The sequence below is a fragment of the Phocoena sinus genome, chromosome 11 (genome assembly GCF_008692025.1).
Source record: "Phocoena sinus isolate mPhoSin1 chromosome 11, mPhoSin1.pri, whole genome shotgun sequence".
Classification (NCBI taxonomy): domain Eukaryota; kingdom Metazoa; phylum Chordata; class Mammalia; order Artiodactyla; family Phocoenidae; genus Phocoena; species Phocoena sinus.
In genome coordinates this window covers 31,894,847-31,916,341 of record NC_045773.1, presented here as the reverse complement: position 1 = coordinate 31,916,341, position 21,495 = coordinate 31,894,847, and the positions used below count along the sequence as shown (strand labels likewise).

Sequence of the window (21,495 nt, the reverse complement as noted above, 5' to 3'; positions counted from 1 at the left end):
CTTTCCCCTTTAGTTCAATCAATATGACTAACTGAATGAATGAAAAAAAGAATATGAACAAATGACTAACCACCTATGATAAAGTACTGGAGTATATGTTTGAATGCTAATTAAATTAGTTTGTTTATTTAGTATTATAATTATTTCATAAAAGCAAAAAAATAAATTGATATACTAACACAATACTAATACAGACACAAAAAGAATAATAAACAAATAAAATGGATCTACAATATAAATATCACAGAGCACTATATTGACCAAATGAAAGAAAACACTAAAGAGTATGATTCTATTTATATGAAGTTCAAGAACTGGCAAAACTAGTTTATCAGAGTAGAAGTCAGAATAGTGATTGCCCCTTGGGGAGGGTATACTGATTGGGTAGGGACATGAGTGAACTTTGTAGGGCACAATAAATTTTATGCACTTTTATTTAGGTGATGGTTATGTGAGTGTACACATATGTAAAAAAATCTTAGAATCTAAACTTAAAGTTAGTGCACATTTTATACTTATGTTATCTCTCAATTAAAATAAATACTAGAAGACTTCCATTTTCTCTTTTTTTGTATATCTCATAGGTTTAAGGTAATGTACCACATATAAGCACTGAAGCAACTGATGTTTTCAAAAAAGAATGAGGGCTTTTTATTTTCTTCTAAAATATTAAAGTTCTATAAGAAACCTTAACACTGTAGTCGCTTAACTTATTGCCACCCATTACATTACTATGCCTTGCTGCTAATACAGTAATTTTAATATACTTGCATTCTAATTAAAAAATTAAGCAAAGAATTTACTACAGCATAGTTTTCATTGAAAAGATAATTTATAAACTTATTCAATTTGCTGCATCCCTTATTTTAAATATATAGTCTGAGATGATTAGCTGTTGAACACATAACATTGTTTAAGCCTATCTGCATCTGCTTTGCTTTTTTAAATTGTGGTAAAAAAAATTAATTTACCATATTAACCATTTTTAACTTTACAGTTCAGTAGTGTTAAGTATATTCATATTGTGCATCTGTTTTGCTTTTAATAATGATGATTTACCTTTTTATTATCATCCAATACTGTGTTCATGCTCTCTATCCACAAAGTGTCAATGGGACCATCAAATACAACCCATTTCCGGTCAGGTGTTTCTGATAAGGCAAATTCTCTAAAAGTGTTAGCCACAATACCATCAGTCCACTGAGGAGGAAAAAATGAAGTGTTGGAAAGTGTCCTTAAAAAATTATAAAGTGATAATACAAAAACATTTCAAATTTCTTGGCTTAATGTGCATTGTCAATGAAAGTGGAGAATGTTTATACTGTAGATTACCTCATGGGACACGGGGTCAAATTGTCCAAAAAGTTGGCCCATAGTAATGGATTTGGGGTTTACAGTCCTATAAATGACCTTTTCTTCCTCTCCATAGCCACGTTCATTCATAAGAGTTAGAGTATCAGCCAGCATATGCAGAACTTTTGTTTTAGCGGCAAAAGGCTCTCCTACTAGCATAAAACTATTAAGGAAAAGAAGTCATTATACAATAAAATTCTAAAAAATAATGGTAAATTAAATTATTTCCCTATATATTGGTATGTGAAATTTTACCCTATGATAATTACTACATATAATTTTTGAAATTATATTAATTTTTCTCAGATATAAGGGAAATACATTTAACTTCTTAACTGGTTGATCTCTAAATCAAATTCTCGACATTAATACCATTATCTACAAAAGAGAATAAAAAATTTCCAAATGAAAATGGAAACTTAGTAACTGCATACTCAAAAAAATTTTTTTAATGACTTGGGGTTTCCTAAGCAGAGGAGAGGAGACGATTCACTTTTCCTCAAGATTTCACTTGCTGTAGTGCTCCTTGCCAAATATTTCTGAATCTCCTCTCCTGGCGCATAGGATTCCGCACTTTCTTGTGGGAATGAATACTAGGTAACTAAGGAGTAATAAGGGCAAATGATGAGTGTTACTTCTTAGGGGATAGATAATTGCCAGTGAGGGAACTTACAGAGCTCTCCTTTCCCTCTAGCACACCTGGGACCCACAATGCTGAGATGGTGGCTGCTCTAACAGCCTGGGACCTGAGTGATTATGATGAGCAGAACCTCTCTGTTAAACTATAATGGAAACAGTACAAATGAGAAATACATATTTGTTTTGAAGTCACTAAGATTTGGGTGCTGATTGTTTCTATGGAATAACCTAGTCCATCCTTACTGATAGAAATTGGTAACTAGAAGGGCAAAAGGTTTTCTTGCCATAATAAAAAAGACTAAAATAAGTGGCACTGGCTTAGAGGCTAGGTTGTGGGTGGTGGCCAAAGGATTGGCAATTAATATTATGCAATGATCAAACATTCGGTAAATTTATCCCTGAGATAACCTGGAAGATAGATAATATATCTAATGAAATTGTAGTTTTAGGGGAAAAGGATAGTGAACAGAATATTATTAGTATATATTGGCAGCTGATGGCTGTATTTAACAAGGAACTACAAAAAGAAATAAGCTTAAGAAAATATGGTCAGTTTGCAAGCAGGAATGAAAGTAGAGGGAGTTGAGAAATTCAGAGACTTGAGGGATTGAATGAGGTCATTTATTCTCACCTGCAATTGGTAAAACATAAATTGAGAAAATCTTTGAACAACAAAGATCAACTCAGCCTAGTATCAAGGATCAAATCAATAAGCCTAATATGTTCAAGGATACTACAAGGAAGTTTAGAAAGGTATGACTTAATAAGGACTATTGTTGTGGCTACTGGCACATGGAACTACCTGGAATCAAATAGAAAAAAACTTATTAAATAGTTTTTGAGAGGGTTTACTGACAAAGAAACCATGAGTCTAGGCTAAAACACATGTGAATGTTTAAGATGTAAAGAAGACTCAGGTACTGAATGCACGAGGGTTGACTGTACTAATTCCCTCTATTATTACATATGTTTGAAAATTTATATGATACAAAGGTTTTTTTTTTTTTAATTTTGCCTTTAAAAAATCATGACCTTTGAGATTTCAACTTTCTATAGGCAGTAAGTGGGCTGAAAACATTTGTCAGCTCCCAAGGATATTTTCTCTATTGTCCACCTCACATGTGACCAGGGAAGAAAATGGAGATAGAAAGACCTCTCAAAAGGTTGAACCGAAGTCCACAGAGCAGAGGTTACTGGAAAGACTCTCTCAGGGAGCAAAATCAAGCAGAAATAGATCCAGGTTTTATGGGGATTTCAGTTTATACAATTGGTGGGGAAAGCTCTCTAAGGAAAAAAATATATATGTAATTACAAATACAAAAATGTCCACCGCCACTTTAATGACACCCTTTCCAATAAATTATATATAAAATGATTATGACTCCCTGGAGGGGCCTCTACTAATAAGAGGTTCTGAAGTTTAAACTCCAGTAGTTTCACAATCTATCTCTGGAACTGGGCTCCCACACGCACAGCTGGGTTTCAGAACTGCTACTGACAAGTGTTGGCTTTGTCTCCCATTCTTCAGTTTCTAAATGGGAGTATTTGCTCTGATAATCCTGCTCTGGTAAACCCACTATTATAATACTGGATGTATGCAGGGCAGATAACTTGTCTTTGTAGTTTTAGGTCTTTGGAGCAAGAACAGCTTCCAAATCTGATACACAAACTATCATGCATCACCTAGAGATCCTATACTTTGAGTCTGGTTCATTGATTGATCAGATCTTTTAGGTTGTCTCCCTGGGAAAGGAAAAGTGTGTTCTATGTGCATGAAGTACAGCAAATAACATATCTGATGATCAAAAGGGCAAATTGTGGTGGTCATTAGTGCTACATCACTAATGAGTACTCCTTACCACTCCTTTTTGGATAGGTAACATGAGAGAGAAATAAACCTTTGTTTTTAAGCTACTGGAATGGAGATGGGGGTGGGGGGCGTTGTTCCCTAGCCTACCTCGCATACAAAGTTTGCTGAGTCTTTTAGTTCACAAATTTTAGTTGTTTTAATAGTTTAACTTAAAAAACAACATCTAACTTTGGCACACTATCTATAATCTATAATCTTACCCATGTCTAACAATCATCATCTCATATGCCTGAATCATTTTTTCAAGAAAAAATTTAACAGGCTGAAGATTATGTACTTTGCAGGCTTCATGAGCACATTCCAAAAATTCCTAAAATAAAAGAAAAATGGAATGCATTTCTACAAAATCGTATTATAAATCATGTCATTCATGTCTTATAAATGTAGACTTTTCATTTAGAAATAAGAAATTGTATCTTCTTATATTTATAAATTATTTCTTGAAACTTTATTTTTTAATTAAAAGGAGGAACAAATAAAATTAAAATACTTTAAAAATATTAGTATTCCCCATTATAAGTTATCAATGATCATGGCACCATAGCATTGGGTGTACACTGCATGAAAACAACTCCTCTTAATAGTTTTTCCAGAATTTCACTTTTGGTTAGGATATAGAAGGACATGCCAAACAATCCTTCACACTATAGTAAAGAGAAATAAACAGAGGTTACAAAAATTATAAAGCTTTTAAAGATACAGGAGAACTTTGGATGCAGATAAGTCTAAAGGAATTAAACTTCAGAAAGGGATGAGCCTTTCCTAGGTGAACACAGATCAACAGCTAATTTTGCCTCTGGGAGCAAGTACAGACATAGGTGGGCATTGGATTGAGCCTGCTATAGGCAGAGGGACTTTGCTGAAGTAAGGAGAAAATAACAGATATTTTAATGGTCATGTGGACTTATGTGAACCTCATAAAACTGGAGGAGCCTCAAATGCAAAGCTGGTTTTCCCATGGCCTATGCTTTTGCTGAGTCTGAAGTGACATAAGAAATCAAAGTCTTAGCTAGAAAGGCACAAAGAGAGAGATTTTCTTAGTCTTCAGATGCTTATATCCCAGAATGCTGCTATAGGAAGGGCCTTATTATACAATAGGACAATTTTCACTATAAAGACATTTGAAACCAGAGGTAAACTAAAGCTCAATAATTCTGCAACAAAACTCTGGCTTAGGTCAACTCCTGATTGAACTGATCAACAGCTCAATCTAGCTATCTGACAAAAGAAGAACATGGTTTTTCTGTAGGAAAATAATACCAGTTCAGCCTCTACAATTATTTTCTATACAATTTTTTTTTTTTTTTTTTTTTTTTTGCGGTATGCAAGCCTCTCACTGCTGTGGCTTCTCCCGTTGCGGAGCACAGGCTCCAGACGCGCAGGCTCAGCGGCCATGGTTCACGGGCCCAGCCGCTCTGTGGCATGTGGGATCCTCCCAGACCGGGGCATGAACACGTGTCCCCTGCATCAGCAGGCGGACTCTCAACCACTGCGCCACCAGGGAAGCCCCACAATTTTTAATACAAGTCATGAGGAAAAAAAAGCTGATAATCAGTAGAAAAAAAAAATTAAATAAAACAAAATCACAGTTGACCTAGATGCTATAATTAGCAGACAAAACATTAAACTAACTTTTGGGACTTCCCTGGTGGTCCAGTGGTTAAGACTGTGCTCCCAATACAGAGGGCACGGGTTCGATCCCTGGTCAGGGAACTAGATCCTGCATGCCACAACTAAAGGAGCCCACATGCTGCAACAAAGATCCTGCACACGGCAATGAAGATCCCGTGTGCCACAACTAAGACCTGGCACAGGCAAATAAATAAATAAATAAATTTTATAAATGTATTAAAAAATGGACAATATGACAAAAAACAGATGAAAAATGAAGAATTTAAGCAAAGATATGGAATCTCTTAATAAAACCAAATTGGATACACTAAAACTGAAAACAATAAAATATGTGAAATTAAGAATTCATTGGGGAGCTGGAGTCAAGATGGCAGTGTGGGAAGACGTGGAGTTAGCTTCTCCCCACAACTAGGGCGCCTTCTCTCAGCTGGTGGGGGACTCCAATGCCCAAGGAGATGGGAGAAACCCCAAAGTGAACCAGTAGGACATAGGGGGACTGACAGGGGAGGAGAAGTGGAGGCCAGACAGGATTGGCACCCCTGAGGCAGGGAAGATCAGGAGAGGCAGGTGAGAGGGACTCTCCGGGAAGAGCAGGACAGGAGTGGAGGGTGATCGCTTGGCCTACTCGGGCTGCAGAGCCTGCTGAGCTCCAAAGCCCCGTGTGGGTCCTGGGAGCATAGGAGGGAGGTCAGGGAGATCAGGAGAGGCAGGTAGGAGGGGTCCTCCCACACTGGAGGAGCAGGAGAGGAGAGGAGGGTGTTTTCCCTGCCCACTCGAGCCCAGGAAGCCTACTGGGCTCCCAGATGAGGTCCCCTGTCCTCTGAGACCAGGGGTGGGGGGCATGCCTGGGCCCCTTCTGTTCCTTGAACCTAAGCCCCACCCTCCACAGCCCCAGGGCCTTTTCCAGCCCCGTGGGTATTAAGCATTGGCCCAATCCACCACCCAAACCCTGCCCTTGCTTAGGCCCCATCCTCCACAGCCAGGGCCTTCCCCCTCACCTTTTTTTTCTTTTCCCTCTTCCTCTTTTTTATTATTGTGCTACTGATGTATCTTCCAGTTGCTGATTCATCTATATTTTCATTTTTATATTCTTTCTAACATATCTGTTAAGTTTCCTAGTCTAATTTTATTTTTTACTTTGCTATTGTTCTCATTTTTTTTTTTTTTTTTTGCCACCCCACATGGCTTGCAGGATCTTGGGTCATGAGCTGGGGACTGGGTGGAAGCTCCTGTGGTAGGAGTTCCAAGTCTGAACCACTGGAGTAACAGAGAACCTCAGACCCCAGGTAATATTCATCAGAGTGAGGTCTCACAGAGTTCCTCATCTCAGCACCAAGACCCAGCTCTACCCAAGAGCCTACAAGCTCCAGTGCTGGAAGCCTCAGGCCAAGCAGCCAGTAAGACAGGAACACAATCCCACTCATTAAAAAAAAAAAAGAGAGAGAAGGCAAAAAATATATGTCACAGATGAAGGAGCAAGGTAAAAACCTATCAGACCAAAAAAATGAAGAGGAAATAGGAGGTAATCTACCTGAAAAAGAATTCAGAGTAATGACAGTAAAGATGATCCAGAATCTTGGAAATAGAATGGAGGCACGGATTGAGAAAATACAAGAAAATGCCTAACAAAGATCTAGAAGAACAGAAGAACAAACAAACAGAGATGAACAACACAATAACTAAAATGAAAAATACAGTAGAAGGAATCAATAACAGAATAACTGAGGCAGAAGAACAGATAAGTGACCTGGGAGACAAAATGGTAGAAATAACTGCTGAGGAGCAGAATAAAGAAAAAAGAATGAAAAGAATTGAAGACAATCTCAGAGACTTCTGGGACAACACTAAACACACAAACATTCGAATTATAGGGGCCCCAGAAGAAGAAGAGAAAAAGAAAGGGTCTGAGAAAACATTTGAAGAGATTATAGTTGAAAACTTCCCTAACGTGGGAACGGAAAGAGTCACCCAAGTCCAAGAAGCACAGAGAATCCTATACAGGATAAACCCTAGGGAAAACACACCAAGACACATATTAATCAAACTAAAAAAAATTAAATTCAAAGAAAAAATATTAAAAGCAGCAAGGGAAAAACAAAAAATAACATACAAAGGAATCCACATAAGGTTATCAGCCGATTTTTCAGAGGAAACTCTGCAGGTCAGAAGGGAGTGGCAGTATATACTTAAAGTGATGAAAGAGAAAAACCTATAACCAAGATTACTCTACCCATCAAGGATCTCATTCAGATTCGATGGAGAAGTCAAAAGCTTTTCAGACAAGCAAAAGATAAGAGAATTTAGCACCACCAAACCAGCTTTACAGCAAAGGCTAAAGAAATTTCTTTAGGCAGGAAACACAAGTGAAGAAAAAGACCCAGAAAAACAAACCCAAAACAATTAAGAAAATGGTAATAGGAACATACATATTGATAATAACCTTGAATGTAAATGGATTAAATGCTCCAAACAAAAGAAACAGACTGGCTGAATGGATACAAAAACAAACCCATATATATGATGTCTACAAGAAACCCACTTCAGACCTAGGGACACATACAGACTGAAAGTGAAGGGATGGAAAAAGATATTCTATGCAAATGGAAATCAAAAGAAAGCTGGAGTAGCAATACTCGTATCAGATAAAATAGACTTTAAAATAAAGACTGTTACAAGTGATAAAGAGGGACACTACATAATGATCAAAGGCTTTATCCAATAAGAAGATACAACAGGGCTTCCCTGGTGGCGCAGTGGTTAAGAATCCGCCTGCCAATGCAGGGGACACGGGTTCGAGCCCTGGTCCGGGAAGATCCCACATGCCGCGGGGCAACTGGGCCCGTGAGCCACAACTACTGAGCCTGCGCTCCACAACGAGAGGCCGCGACAGTGAGAGGCCCGCGCACCGCGATGAAGAGTGGGCCCTGCTCGCTGCAACTAGCGAAAGCCCTCGCATAGAAACGAAGACCCAACACAGCCAAAAATAAATAAATAAATAAATGTTTAAAAAAAAAAAAAAAAAAAAAAAAAGAAGATACAACAATTATAAGTGTTTATGTACCCAACATAGGAGCACCTCAGTACATACGGCAAATGTTAACAACCATTAAAGGACAAATCGACAGTAATGCAATAATAGTAGGCGGCCTTAACACCCCACTTACCCCAATGGACAGATCATCCAAACAGAAAATAAATAAGGTAACACAAGCTTTAAATGACACAATAGACCAGATAGATCTAATTTATATTTATAGAACATTCCACCTAAAATTGGCAGAATACACTTTCTTCTCAAGTACAAACGGAACATTCTCCAGGACAGATCACATCTTAGGTCAGAAATCAAGCCTCAGAAAATTAAAAAAAATTGAAATTGTATCAAGCATCTTTTCTGACCACAATGCTATGAGATTGTAAATCAATTACAAGAAAAAAACTGTAAAAAACACAAATACATGGAGGCTAAACAGTGCGCTACTAAATAACAAAGAGATCACAGAAGAAATCAAAGAGGAAATCAAAAAATACCTAGAGACAAATGACAACGAAAACACGACGACCCAAAATATATGGGATGCAGCAAAAGCAGTTCTAAGAGGGAAGTTTAATAGTAATTCAATCTCATCTCAAGAAACAAGAAAAATCTCAAATAAACAATTTAACCCTACACTTAAAACAACAAGAGAAAGAAGAAAAAAGAAAACCCAAAGTCAGTAGAAGGAAAGACATCATAAAGATCAGAGCATAAATAAATGAAATAGAAACATAGAAAACAATAGCAAACATCAATAAAACTAAAAGCTGGTTCTTTGAGAAGATAAACAAAATTGATAAACCCTTAGCCAGACTCATTAAGAAAAAAAGGGAGAGGACGCAAATCAATAAAATTAGAAACGAAAAAGGAGAAATCACAATTGACACTGCAGAAATACAAAGGATTATAAAAGACTACTACAAACAACTATATGCCAATAAAATGGACAACCACTAAGGAATGGACAAACTCTTGGAAAGCTACAATTTTCCAAGACTGAACCAGGAAGAATTAGAAAATATAAACAGACAAATCACAACTAATGAAATTGAAACCATAATTAAAAATCTTACAACAAACAAAAGTCCAGGACCAGATGCCTTCACAGGTGAATTCTATCAAATATTTAGAGAAGAGCTAACACCGATCCTTCTCAAACTCTTCCAAAAAATTGCAGGGGGAGAAACACTCCCAAATTCATTCTACGAAGCCACCATCACCCTGATACCAAAACCAGAAAAAGATATAACAAAAAAAGAAAATTATAGACCAATATTACTGATGAACATAGATGCAAAAATCCTGAACAAAATACTAGCAAACAAAATCCAACATCACATTAAAAGGATCATACACCATGATCAAGTGGGATTTATCCCAGGGATGCAAGGATTTTTCAATATATGCAAATCAGTCAATGTGATACACCACATTAACAAATTAAGGAATAAAGCCATATGATCATCTCAATAGATGCAGAAAAAGCTTTTGACAAAATTCAACACCCATTTATGATAAAAACTCTCCAGCAAATGGGCATAGAGGGAAACTACCTCAACATAATAAACGCCATATATGACAAACCCACAGCAAGCATCATACTCAATGGTGAAAAACTGAAAGCATTTCCTCTAAGATCAGGAACTAGACAAGGATGTCTACTCTTGCCACTCTTATTCAACATAGTTTTGGAAGTTCTAGCCACAGCAATCAGAGAAGAAAAAGAAACAAAAGGAATACAAATTGGAAAAGAAGAAGTAAGACTGTCACTGTTTGATGATGATGTGATACTACACATAGATAAACCTAAAGATGCCACTAGAAAACTACTACAACTAATAAATGAATTTGGTAAGGTTGCAGGATACGAAATTAATGCACAGAAATCTCTGGCATTCCTATACACCAACAACGAAAAATCAGAAAGAGAAATTAAGGAAACATTCCCATTAACCATTGCAACAAGAAAGAATAAAATACCTAGGAATAAACCTGCCTAAGAAGGCAAAAGACCTGTACTCAAAAAACTATAAAACACTGATGAAAGAAATCAAAGATGACATAAAAAGATGGAGAAATATACATGTTCTTGGATCGGAAGAATCAATATTGTGAAAATGGCTATACTACCCAAAGTAATCTACAGATTCAATGCAATCCCTATCAAATTACCAATGGCATTCTTCACAGAATTAGAACAAAAAATTTTACATTTCATATGGAAACACAAAAGACCCCGAATAGCCAAAGCAATCTTGAGAAAGAAAAATAGAGTTGGAAGAATCAGTCTCCCCGACTTCAAACTATACCACAAAGCTACTGTAATCAAGACAGTACAGTACTGGCACAAAAACAGAAATATAGATCAATGGTATAAGATAGAAAGTCCAGAGATAAACCCACGCACATATGGGCACCTAATTTATGACAAAGGAGGCAAGAACATACAGCGGAGAAAAGACAGCCTCTTTGATAGGTGGTGCTGGGAAAACTGGACAGCTACATGTAAAAGAATGCACTCAATGTAAAAGAACACTCCCTAACACCATACACAAAAATAAACTCCAAATGGATTAAAGACTTAAATGTAAGACCAGACACTATAAAACTCTTAGAGGAAAACATAGGAAAAACCCTTTTTGACATAAACCACAGCAAGATCTTTTTTGACCCACCTTCTAGAGTAACAGAAATAAAAACAAAAATAAACAAATGTGACTTAAAAGCTTTTGCACAGCAAAGGAAACCATCAACAAGACCAAAAGACAACCCTCAGACTGGGAGAAAATATTTGCAAATGAAACAACAGACAAGGGATTAATGTCCAAAATATACAAACAGCTCATGGAGCTCAATATCAATAAAACAAACAATCCACGTAAAAATTGGGCAGAAGACCTAAATAGACATTTTGCCAAGGAAGACATATAGATGGCCAAGAGGCACATGAAAAGATGCTCAACATCACTAATTATTAGAGAAATGCAAATAAAAACTACAATGAGGTATCACCTCATGCCAGTCAGAATGGCCATTGTCAAAAAATCTAGAAAGGGTGTGGGAAAAGGGAACCCTCTTGCACTGTTGGTGGGAATGTAAATTGATACAACCACTATGGAAAACAGTATGGAGGTTCCACAAAACACTAAAAATAGAACTACCACATGACCCAGCTATCCCACTACTGGGCATATAGCCTGAGAAAACCATAATTCAAAAAGAATTATGTGCTGAAGTGAATATACCACAATGTTCAGTGCAGCACTTTTAACAATAGCCAGGACATGGAACCAACCTAAATATCCATTGACAGATGAATGGATAAAGAAGATGTGGCACATATATACAATGGAATATTACTCAGCCATAAAAATAAATGAAATTGAGTTATTTGTAGTGAGGTGGATGGACCTAGAGTCTGTCATACAAAGTGAAGTCAGAAAGTAAAAAACAAATACCATATGCTAACGCATATATATGGACGCTAAAAAAAAAAAAGGTACTGATGAACCCAGTTGTAGGGTAGGAATGAAGAGGTAGACATAGAGAATGGACTTGAGGACATGGGGTGGGAGGGGGAAGCTGGGGCAAAATGAGAGTAGCATCAACATATATACACTACCAAATGTAAAATAGTTGGCTGGTGGGAAGCAGCAGCATAGCACAGGGAGATCGGCTTGGTGCTTTGAGATAACCTAGAGGGGTGGGATAGGGAAGTTGGGAGGGAGGCTCAAGAGAGAGGGGATATGGGGACTTGTGTATGCATATGGCTGATTCACTTTGTTGTGCAACAGAAACTAACACGGTATTGTGAAGCAATTATACTCCAATACAGAGCTATTTAAATAAATAAATAAATCATTGTATAGGGACTTCCCTGGTGGTCCAATGGTTAAGACTCTGTGCTTCCATTGCAGGGGGCGAGCGTTCGATCCATTGTCAGGGAATAAGATCCCACATGCCGCATGGTGCAGTACTCCCCCCCCCCCACAAAAAAAGAGAAAAGAATTCATTGGATAGGCTTATCAGCAGAATGAACAAAGCCAAGGAAAGGATCATTAATCTTAAGGACAGGTCAATAAAATTATCCAAACTAAAGTACAGATAATAAAAAACAAAAAGCAAAAACAGAGCATAAGAGACATGTGAGATGACATAAAATGTCCTAACATTCATGTAACTGGGGCCCCAGAAGGACAGGGGAGAGAAAATAAGGTAGAAGAAATATTTTAAAACATAATTACTGAGAATTTTCTGGAGAAAGCAATACACAGATTCAAGAAGTGCAGCAAATCCCACATAGGATATGTAAAAAGCAAACACACTAGGCACATAGTCAAGCAAGGAAAGAAAGAAAATATTTCAAACAGCCAGAGGGGAAAAAACATATTACATTCAGGGAAATATACATAAGAAAAATTCCTGACTTCTAAGCATAACAATGAAAGCCAAGAATTAATGGAACAACATCTTTAAAAAGATGGGGCGGGGGAGACTCCTGCCAATCTAGACTTCTATACCTAGTGAAAATATTCTTCAAAAAATGAAGTCTAAATAAAGATATTTCAAAAGAAAAACTGAGAGAATTTGTTGCCAGAAGACTCAACATGTACACAATAAATACTGAAGAAAGTTCTTAAAGTTGAAGGGAAAAGATCCCAGTTTAAAGCACATATCTGCTGGAAGGAATTAAAAAACACTAGAAAGGGTAAATATAAAAGACTTCTTTTTTTCAAATACATAAAGCAAAAAATGTGGAGTTTATAACATATGTAGAAGTAAAATACGTGACAACAGTACAATGGGCAGAGATGAGTGGATAATGGAATTATACCATTTAAAATTCTTATATTGTGTCTGAAATGGTTTAGAATACAAACGAGGTAAACTGTCATAAATCAAGGATGTGTATTGCAATCTGTGAGTGGCCACTGAGGTAAAATTAAAAAGCCAACAGAGAAGATTAATGAAGTAATAAACACTACCTGAAACCCAAAAGAAGTCAGTAGATGAAAAACAAAGTAATACAGTACATATTAAAAAGCAAGATATTATATTTAGTACGGGCATACCTCAGAGATACTGTGGATTTGGTTCAGATCACTGCAATAAAGTAAATATCTCAATAAAGCAAGTCACACAAATTTTTTGTTTCCCAGTGCATATAAAAGTTATGTTTACACTATCCTGTAGTCCAGTGGTCCCCAACCTTTTTGGCACCAGAGACTGGTTTTGTGGAAGACAATTTTTCCACAGATGGGCGTGGGGTTGTGGAGGGGATAGTTCAGGCAATAATGTGGTAATGTGAGCTCAGGGGAGCGATAAGGAGTGGTAGATGGAGTTTCCCTGGCTTGCTCACCTCCTGCTGTGCAGCCCAGAGGCCGTGGACCAATACCAGCCTGAGGCCCAAGGTATGGGGACCCCTGTTGAGTCTATTAAGTGTGCAATAGCATTATGTCTAAATAACAATGCACATACCTTAATTAAAAATACGTTTTTGCTAAAAAAATACTAACCATCATCTGAGCCTTCAGTGAGTCATAGCGGTAACATCAAAGATCACTGATCACAGATCACCGTAACAGATATAATAATAATGAAAATTTTTCAAAACTTCAAAAATTACCAAAATGTGACACAGAGACAAGAAGTGAGCAAATATTGGGAAAATGGCACTGATAGACTTGCTTGACTTGACTGATAGACTTGCCCAAATCCTTCAATTTGTAAAAAACACAGCATCTGCAAAGCGTGATAAAATGAGGTATGCTTGTAGTATTTTTTTTTTCTATGACTCTGGCTCCCCTGCAGCTCAGTTGCAGGCATACACAGTTGCTCAGCCACACACCTCCCAGCATTGACTGCTAGTAGTGTTTTTCAAACTGGATTCTATGAATCCATGAAACTATTTGCTGTATTCATAGGAGTACAAGAGTTCTCCAAGAGAATATTAAAATTATGTATTTTTATTTTGATTTAAAAAATCATATTAGCGTATTTTGAATCATCTTGATAATCACCTGTGGTATAATACTAAAATATATAGAGTCTTTGTCCCTAGTTCCTGGCACAGAGCTCCTAAAACTCTTGGAATTTTCTGAGTGATAGAAGTATCTTTTGTTATTCATAAAGAGCCCTTTTCAATAACACCTGAGTTTATGCTAATGAGGTGACTTGTTGTGGGAACCTAGATAGCCTCAGGATTGGGTTGGTCACCAAAAAGACGCAGTGATTAGAGGGTTGGAACTTTCAGCCCTACCAGCCTTTGGGGAAGAAGGGGCTGATGACTGAACTCTATAAAAATTCTTGAACAATGAGATTCAAGAGCTTCCGGTACAGGAAGGGTGACTCTCCCTGAAAGGGCACAGAAGTTCCACGCTGCCACCTGCCCATACCACGCTCTATACATTTCTTCCATTTGGTTGTTCCTGAGTTGTATCCTTTATAATAAACTGGTAAGCAGAAGTAAATTGTGTTCCTGAGTTCTGTCGGCTGTTCTAGCAAATTATTAAACCTGGGAGGGGAGGGGTCAGGGAAACCGCTGGTTTATAGCCCGTCAGTCAGAAGTACAGGTGGCCAGGACTTGAGACTTCTGTATGAAGTGAGAGGCAGTCTTGTAGGACTGACACTAACTCTAGGCAGTTAGTGTCAGAATTGAATTGAATTTTTGAACACCCAGTGGGTGTCTAGAGAATCAGAGAATTAGTTATTGGTATTGGAAAACAGCCTAGAATCACCTTATTCTGATTCTGCCATAGGATGTATAGTAGTATTTGAATTTGAAGATTTAAAAAAAAAAAAAGAAGGCTAACATTCACAGCAAGATGGATGGACCTAGAAATATCATACTAAGTGAAGTAAATCAGACAGAGAAATACAAATATTATATGATAACGCTCACATATGTAATCTAAAAAATAATACAAATGAATCTATATGCACAACAGAAACAGACTCACAGACACAGAAAACAAACTTATGGTTACCAAAGGGGAAAGTGATGGGGAAGGGATAAATTAGGAGTTTGGAATTAACAGATATAAATTCCTATACATAAAATAGATAAGCAACAAGGATTTACTGTATAACACAGGGAACTATATTCAATATCTTGTAATAACCTACAATGGAAAATAATCCGAAATATATATATATATATAACTGAATCACTTTGCTGTACAAAAAAACTATAGGATGTTTTACCACTTTCAGTTTATCAACTTTTCTACCTGTGGAGGTATATAATAGTATTATTGTATACATAGTAGTAAATATTATAAATCACAAGATAGGAAATAAAATATGTATTCTCTTACAATAAACATTATCTTTGACCTGAATCTTGTTAACCCTACTATCATACAACATAAGGTACTAAAATTTACTCTTCCTCATTAATTAAAGTGGCCAAAATAGGGGTTTATCCTCCAAACAGAATAAGTCGCTCATTTAATAAAACTTGGAAAACTACTGAGTCACCAGATGAATTTATTTGCAGAACAAGTCATTCTCACAGGTTTACTTACATGATAGTCAGCTTCAGGAAGTTTAACACCAGGAAATAAGTCACTAGTTATTCCATTAAATAAGGGTATATCATGTGATAAAAACTTTGGTTCATTTACATCTTTAATTGATCGAAGAAGCTAAAACCATCCAAAAAGTGCAAGATAAGTTAAGTGCCAGTATTTGCCCTTCTTTCACCCCCACCCCACCAAAGTCAAAGTTTCTTTTACATGGTTCCATGGAATCCCCATACTAAAAAGCCAATACTACACTTATCAAACCTAATGGTCCTTGGATTCATACAAAGTATAATGAAAAACAGAACCTCAAAACTATCATTTCAACCCCATGTAAAAAGGCTCAAAGCAACAACTCTCTTATCTGCCTAAGCAACAACTCTCTTATCTGCCTATCTATAGTTCATGATCAACCTTGCTGAAAAAGTTATCTTTCTACAGATACACTTTCTACATTTTCACAACGTGTATATTTAATACTTACAAGTATATCTTCATTTTCATTTGGAAATTTTAGTTTTAGGTTTCCAGCAGCCACTAAAACTGCTTTTACTGCTCGCATTCCATAGTCATAATGAAATTGTGATGAGAGCTGCTCTGAGCAGAGCCTGTAGGTCATTACTATCTTCACAGACAGAGGTTTTGCATTCAAAAATCCATAGGAGTAGAGGGAGATTTCTGCTATGAGGGCATAGTTCGGAACCATCATAGCCACTGTTCTAAAAAGAACCTGAAGTATATAATAAATGAAATATTTACATAAAGGAAACCATTTTTAAAGCTGAGCATAAGCACCCAAAGATAATGTGTTGATATCCAAGTTTACTCCCCCAGTGAAGCACCTTTTCATTAACTTTGTAATTTTTTCAGTAGCACTTTAACAGTTTTATGTACTCTAATATTTTTTTTAGACATCTAAAAAAGTTTTTAGAGGTTTACCTTATAGCAGATGGAAAAGGTAAAAGGGAGATTACAAATACATGTGAGAAAATTATACCATTTTGAGTAGATTATGCTGTTACTTTTGATTACCAAATTTACACTCTTTAAAAAAATATTACCTTAAGATTATCCGGTAATTCAGAACGTCCTGCATAGCCAGGATTCATAGTAATAGCTACAAAACAGTTTGGATTGAGCTTAAGTTCTGTCCCTTCAAAACTAAACATTTCTATCTTCTGTTGAATGGCTCTCTGAATGCAAAGGATCTGTTGAGCTACCACTGACAGCACTTCCAATTCAATTCGATTAAATTCATCAAAGCAAGCCCAAGCACCAGAAGAAGCCAATCCTTTAAAAAACTGAGGACAAGAAAAAAGGAGATGATTTTCGTAGGAAAGGGCATCATTTGTTAAAACAAAAATTTAACCTTTTTTGGGTTTTTGTTTTGTTTTGTTTTGTTTTTGCGGTACACGGGCCTCTCACTGTTGTGGCCTCTCCCGTTGCCGAGAACAGGCTCCGGACGCGCAGGCTCAGCGGCCATGGCTAACGGGCCCAGCCACTCCGCGGCATGTGGGATCTTCCCGGACCGGGGCACGAACACGGGTTGAGAGTCCGCCGCCGCATCGTCAGGTGGACTCTCAACCACTGCGCCACCAAGGAAGCTCATAAAACAAAAATTTAACCTTTTTAAGTCAAAAGTGACAGTTAATAAAAGCCCCAAGGATAAAAACGTCTTTACCCCTAAAAAAAAAAAAAGGTCAAGTAATGCTTAAACCACAGTGTTTTAAACGAGTTGCTTCAGTTTATCCAGGTTGACCTAGCTGTAAATTTGTAACATTTAATATGTAACTTTACCTTTCCCATTGCTAGATAATCTAGCCCATCTGAACAGTTGAATACCACACACTGTACAGCAAGAGCTTTAGCCAAGTCCTTGGTGGTTTCAGTTTTTCCTGTGCCTGCTGGCCCTTCTGGAGCACCTCCAAGGTTTAAATAGAAGGCACCTATCTGAAAAGAAAAATAAACGTGAAGAGAAATCCATGCTTAACTGAAAACAAACAAAAAACCCCATAATAGGACAATTGCTATTGTCCTATTATGTCCTATAATCCACTAAAGTGGATTTAGTCTTATTTGTAGCTTCAGAGAGGCAGTAATACATCATTCAGTTAATTTTTAGCACTCAATTTTCTAGCTGCACAAAGAAAAAGCAGTTTAAAGGATCTAAAAAAAAAAGTGAAACTGCATCAAAGTCTCCTTATCTTATAATACTTCATGTGTATCCCATTTGCCTTTAAAAACAAAGAGAATCCAGCCTTGAAGTGTTAACATTTGGTCAGAAAAGTTTAATTAGAAGTGGTTATGGAGGGACTTCCCTGGTGGTGCAATGGTTAAGAATCTGCCTGCCAATGCGGGGGACACGGGTTCGAGCCCTGGTCCGAGAAGATCCCACATGCTGCGGAGTGCCTAGACCCGTGTGCCACAACTAGAGCTCCCGGAGGGGCCACTGCAGTGAGGAGCCTGCACACCGCGGCGGGGAGTGGACCCTGCTAGCTGCAGCTGGAGAGAGCCCGCACGCAGCGATGAGAACCTAATGCACCCAGAGATGAATGAATGAACCAATTAATTAAAAAAAAAAAAAGAGAGAGCAGATTGCTCCATCTCCTGTAAAATAAAGTAATATAAAATAAAAAAAAGAAGTGGTTATGGAGATGGTTGTAGTGATCAATGATGACAACCTCTACGGCTAGCTGCGAATAGAGAAAACACCTAAAAGTGAGGGTCATAAGTGGGGGCCCATCAGTGGGAAAATAAACAGATGACCTACTATATAATTTTGTCTATGATTCACCTTCGCTGTTGCATTCCACTCTTGGTATGTTCTTCATTTTATCCATCCCCATAGCATTGTTCTGTACTTCTCTAACCAGTAGTATCACTTTCAACCTTGTGAAACCCAGAGTAGTTATCAGTTACCCACTGATAAATGGTAAACTGTGACCTACCTTCGCTGGTTGGACTCACTTGTATTGTTTTTACGAAAGCTGGCATATCCTCCAAGCGTCCTGTAGCCTGGGCATTTGGATGTTTGCCCAAGTTGCTTTTTACATATTTGGAGTCTACTGTGTCAAATCAAGCTTGAGCTGATTAAGATGGTTAAGACCATCAACCCTCCACTTGGGCATGGGCAAGGGTCCACTCGGTGACATTTTGATGTCAGAGGCCAAAAACTCCACCCTCAGAGCATGCTAACTAGGCTACTTTCTGAGCTTTCCTCCCATGAAAAAGCCTACGGCTTGGGTGCATATGCTCAGAGCAACGATTGCCTCACCTTTTTCTTGTTTTCAATTACATTTCCCCATGCTCCCCACACCTCAGCTTTATCCCATAGATATCCTGAGCCCTTCGCCTTCAGAGAGGCATATTTGAGTTGTTTTCCTATCTCCTTGCTTGGCTGCTTTGTGAATAAGCACTTTCTCTGCTGCAAACCTCAGCATTTCAGCATTTGGCTTACTGCAGAGTCAGACAAATGAACCTGGTTCATTTGGTTTAGCAACGCTCACATTACAGTTAACTACGTACGTTTTTCCCCTCTCAATTAGTACTTAAGCTCCTTTATTTTTTTAATAATTTTTAAATTTATTTATTTATTTATTTGTTTGTGCTGGGTCTTAGTTGCTGCATGTGGGCTCCTTAGTTGTGGCATGAGAACTGTTAGTTGCTGCATGCATGTGGAATCTAGTTCCTTGGCCAAGGATTGAACCCAGGCCCCCTGCATTGGGAGCACAGAGTCTTAGCCAGTGGACAACCAGGGAAGTCCCTGTCCTTAAGCTCCTTTAGAGTAACATCAGCAGTATCTGAATTCTTTCTGGGTCCCCACAGTGACTAGAAAAATGGCTAGAAATTTTTATATGCATACAAGTTACAGTCAACTCTCTCCATGAAGTTTGTTTCATGAAAACTTCTATGAGAGTTTGTGAAACTTAACTCCTTTTAGATAAAATAGGGTTAAAGGACCAAGACTGTACATTTGGGGAGGCAAAGGGTATATGGGAATGCTCTGTTCCTTCTGCTTAACTTTGCTGTGAACCTAAAACTGCTCTAAAAAAATTAAGTATTTAAAAAACTAATAGATAGACCTATGAAAAAAATATTTTCACATTTACTAAAATAAAACAATAGAGAGAGCTCATTAAATAAAGGCAATATCAATGATATTTTACCCATCTTAAATTTATAGTAAACACTATACTGTTAATGTCCATTAACTTGATTGCTGGAAACCTCAGTCTTTCCCTTCTTTATAATTTCCAAAAAATGCTTACAAATGTGTTCCCTTTATTATGGATAGTAAATATAATAGGAGACTTTCAATGTTTAGTGTTGTATACAAGTGTTTAATGTGATTTTGATTATATAACTCAAAGTCCTTAGCCTCCACCTTACAAATTCACAGCTGATTTCAGTGAGGTCTGAGGACACAGAAGCTTGAGATTCATTTAGTCAACAAACATTTAGGGAGTAACTTATGTACTTGTCAATCGCTAGAGCAGAGAACAAGACAGATGTGGTCTGGCCTTCAGGTAGCTTCCTGAGAAAGAGGATTTGGTGAAACTTTTTATCATAGATGCACTAGAACCTTACTCAGATTCTTTTACTGGTCATTGCATCCATCCTTCCAATTGCTGTCAGTCATCTACAAATAGCTCACAACTGTCCTTTTCTCCTGAGATTTGCCCTCAATTAATAGGAGCTCCCTTACCCACAAACACCTGAAAGCTTACTCACCCCCCAACCCCTGCCCAGCCGCAGGAGTGAACCATAGCCAATGATAATAAAGGGATAGAAAAGCTAGACCCCTTTGCCTTAAAGTGAAGTACCCCTGAGATGCCATTCATGCTCTAATGCTCCCCATGAGATCAGGCTAAGGCCATACATCCATCAAAACCACATCTTTGTTTAGCTTTCCCACCTGCTTTCCTCATTTCCTTATGGGTTTTTACTGAGAGCATTCCCTAGAAAATCATTTGCCCAATAATCCCCATTTCATTTCTGCTTCCAGAAAACTCAGACACTTTAATTTACTTACTCAGCACAGGTGGATTGGTGTTTCTTGATGCATCTCCTCAATTCCCAGGTAGGATTGCCAGATTTAGCAAATAAAAATACAGGATGCCCAGTTAAATTTGAAAATCAGATAAACAATGAATAATTTGCTGGTATAAGTATGCCCCATGTAATAATTAGGACATATTTCTACTAACAAATTATTCATTGTTTATTTGAAATTCAAATTTACTTGAAAGTCCTGTATTTTATCGGACAACGCAATTCCCAGGGTTTCACTTTGTTGTTGTTGTTGTTTTCTGTAGTCATGGCTTTATCTTCCATAGCTTCCCAACAAGCACAGCCCTCAGTACTACCTGCCTACATTTCAGCTCTCCCTCTCCTATTCAACAAAACTAACTTGGAGTTCTAAGGCCCAAATGTGCTTCCTT

The 21,495-nt window shown here is 37.5% G+C and overlaps 1 protein-coding gene across 1 annotated transcript in view; it reads right to left on the bottom strand.

Moving 5' to 3' along the window:
- DNAH12 (dynein axonemal heavy chain 12) overlaps positions 1-21,495 on the bottom strand; it is a 235,342-nt gene that overhangs the window by 98,470 nt on the left and 115,377 nt on the right. Inside the window, exons 27-33 of the mRNA XM_032647909.1 lie at positions 17,852-18,004; positions 17,116-17,355; positions 16,539-16,784; positions 16,058-16,177; positions 4,063-4,172; positions 1,333-1,516; positions 1,060-1,200 (exon numbers count right to left, since the gene is read on the bottom strand). Coding sequence (XP_032503800.1) covers positions 1,060-1,200; positions 1,333-1,516; positions 4,063-4,172; positions 16,058-16,177; positions 16,539-16,784; positions 17,116-17,355; positions 17,852-18,004 — 1,194 coding nt within the window. The remainder of the gene's footprint in view (positions 1-1,059; positions 1,201-1,332; positions 1,517-4,062; positions 4,173-16,057; positions 16,178-16,538; positions 16,785-17,115; positions 17,356-17,851; positions 18,005-21,495) is intronic.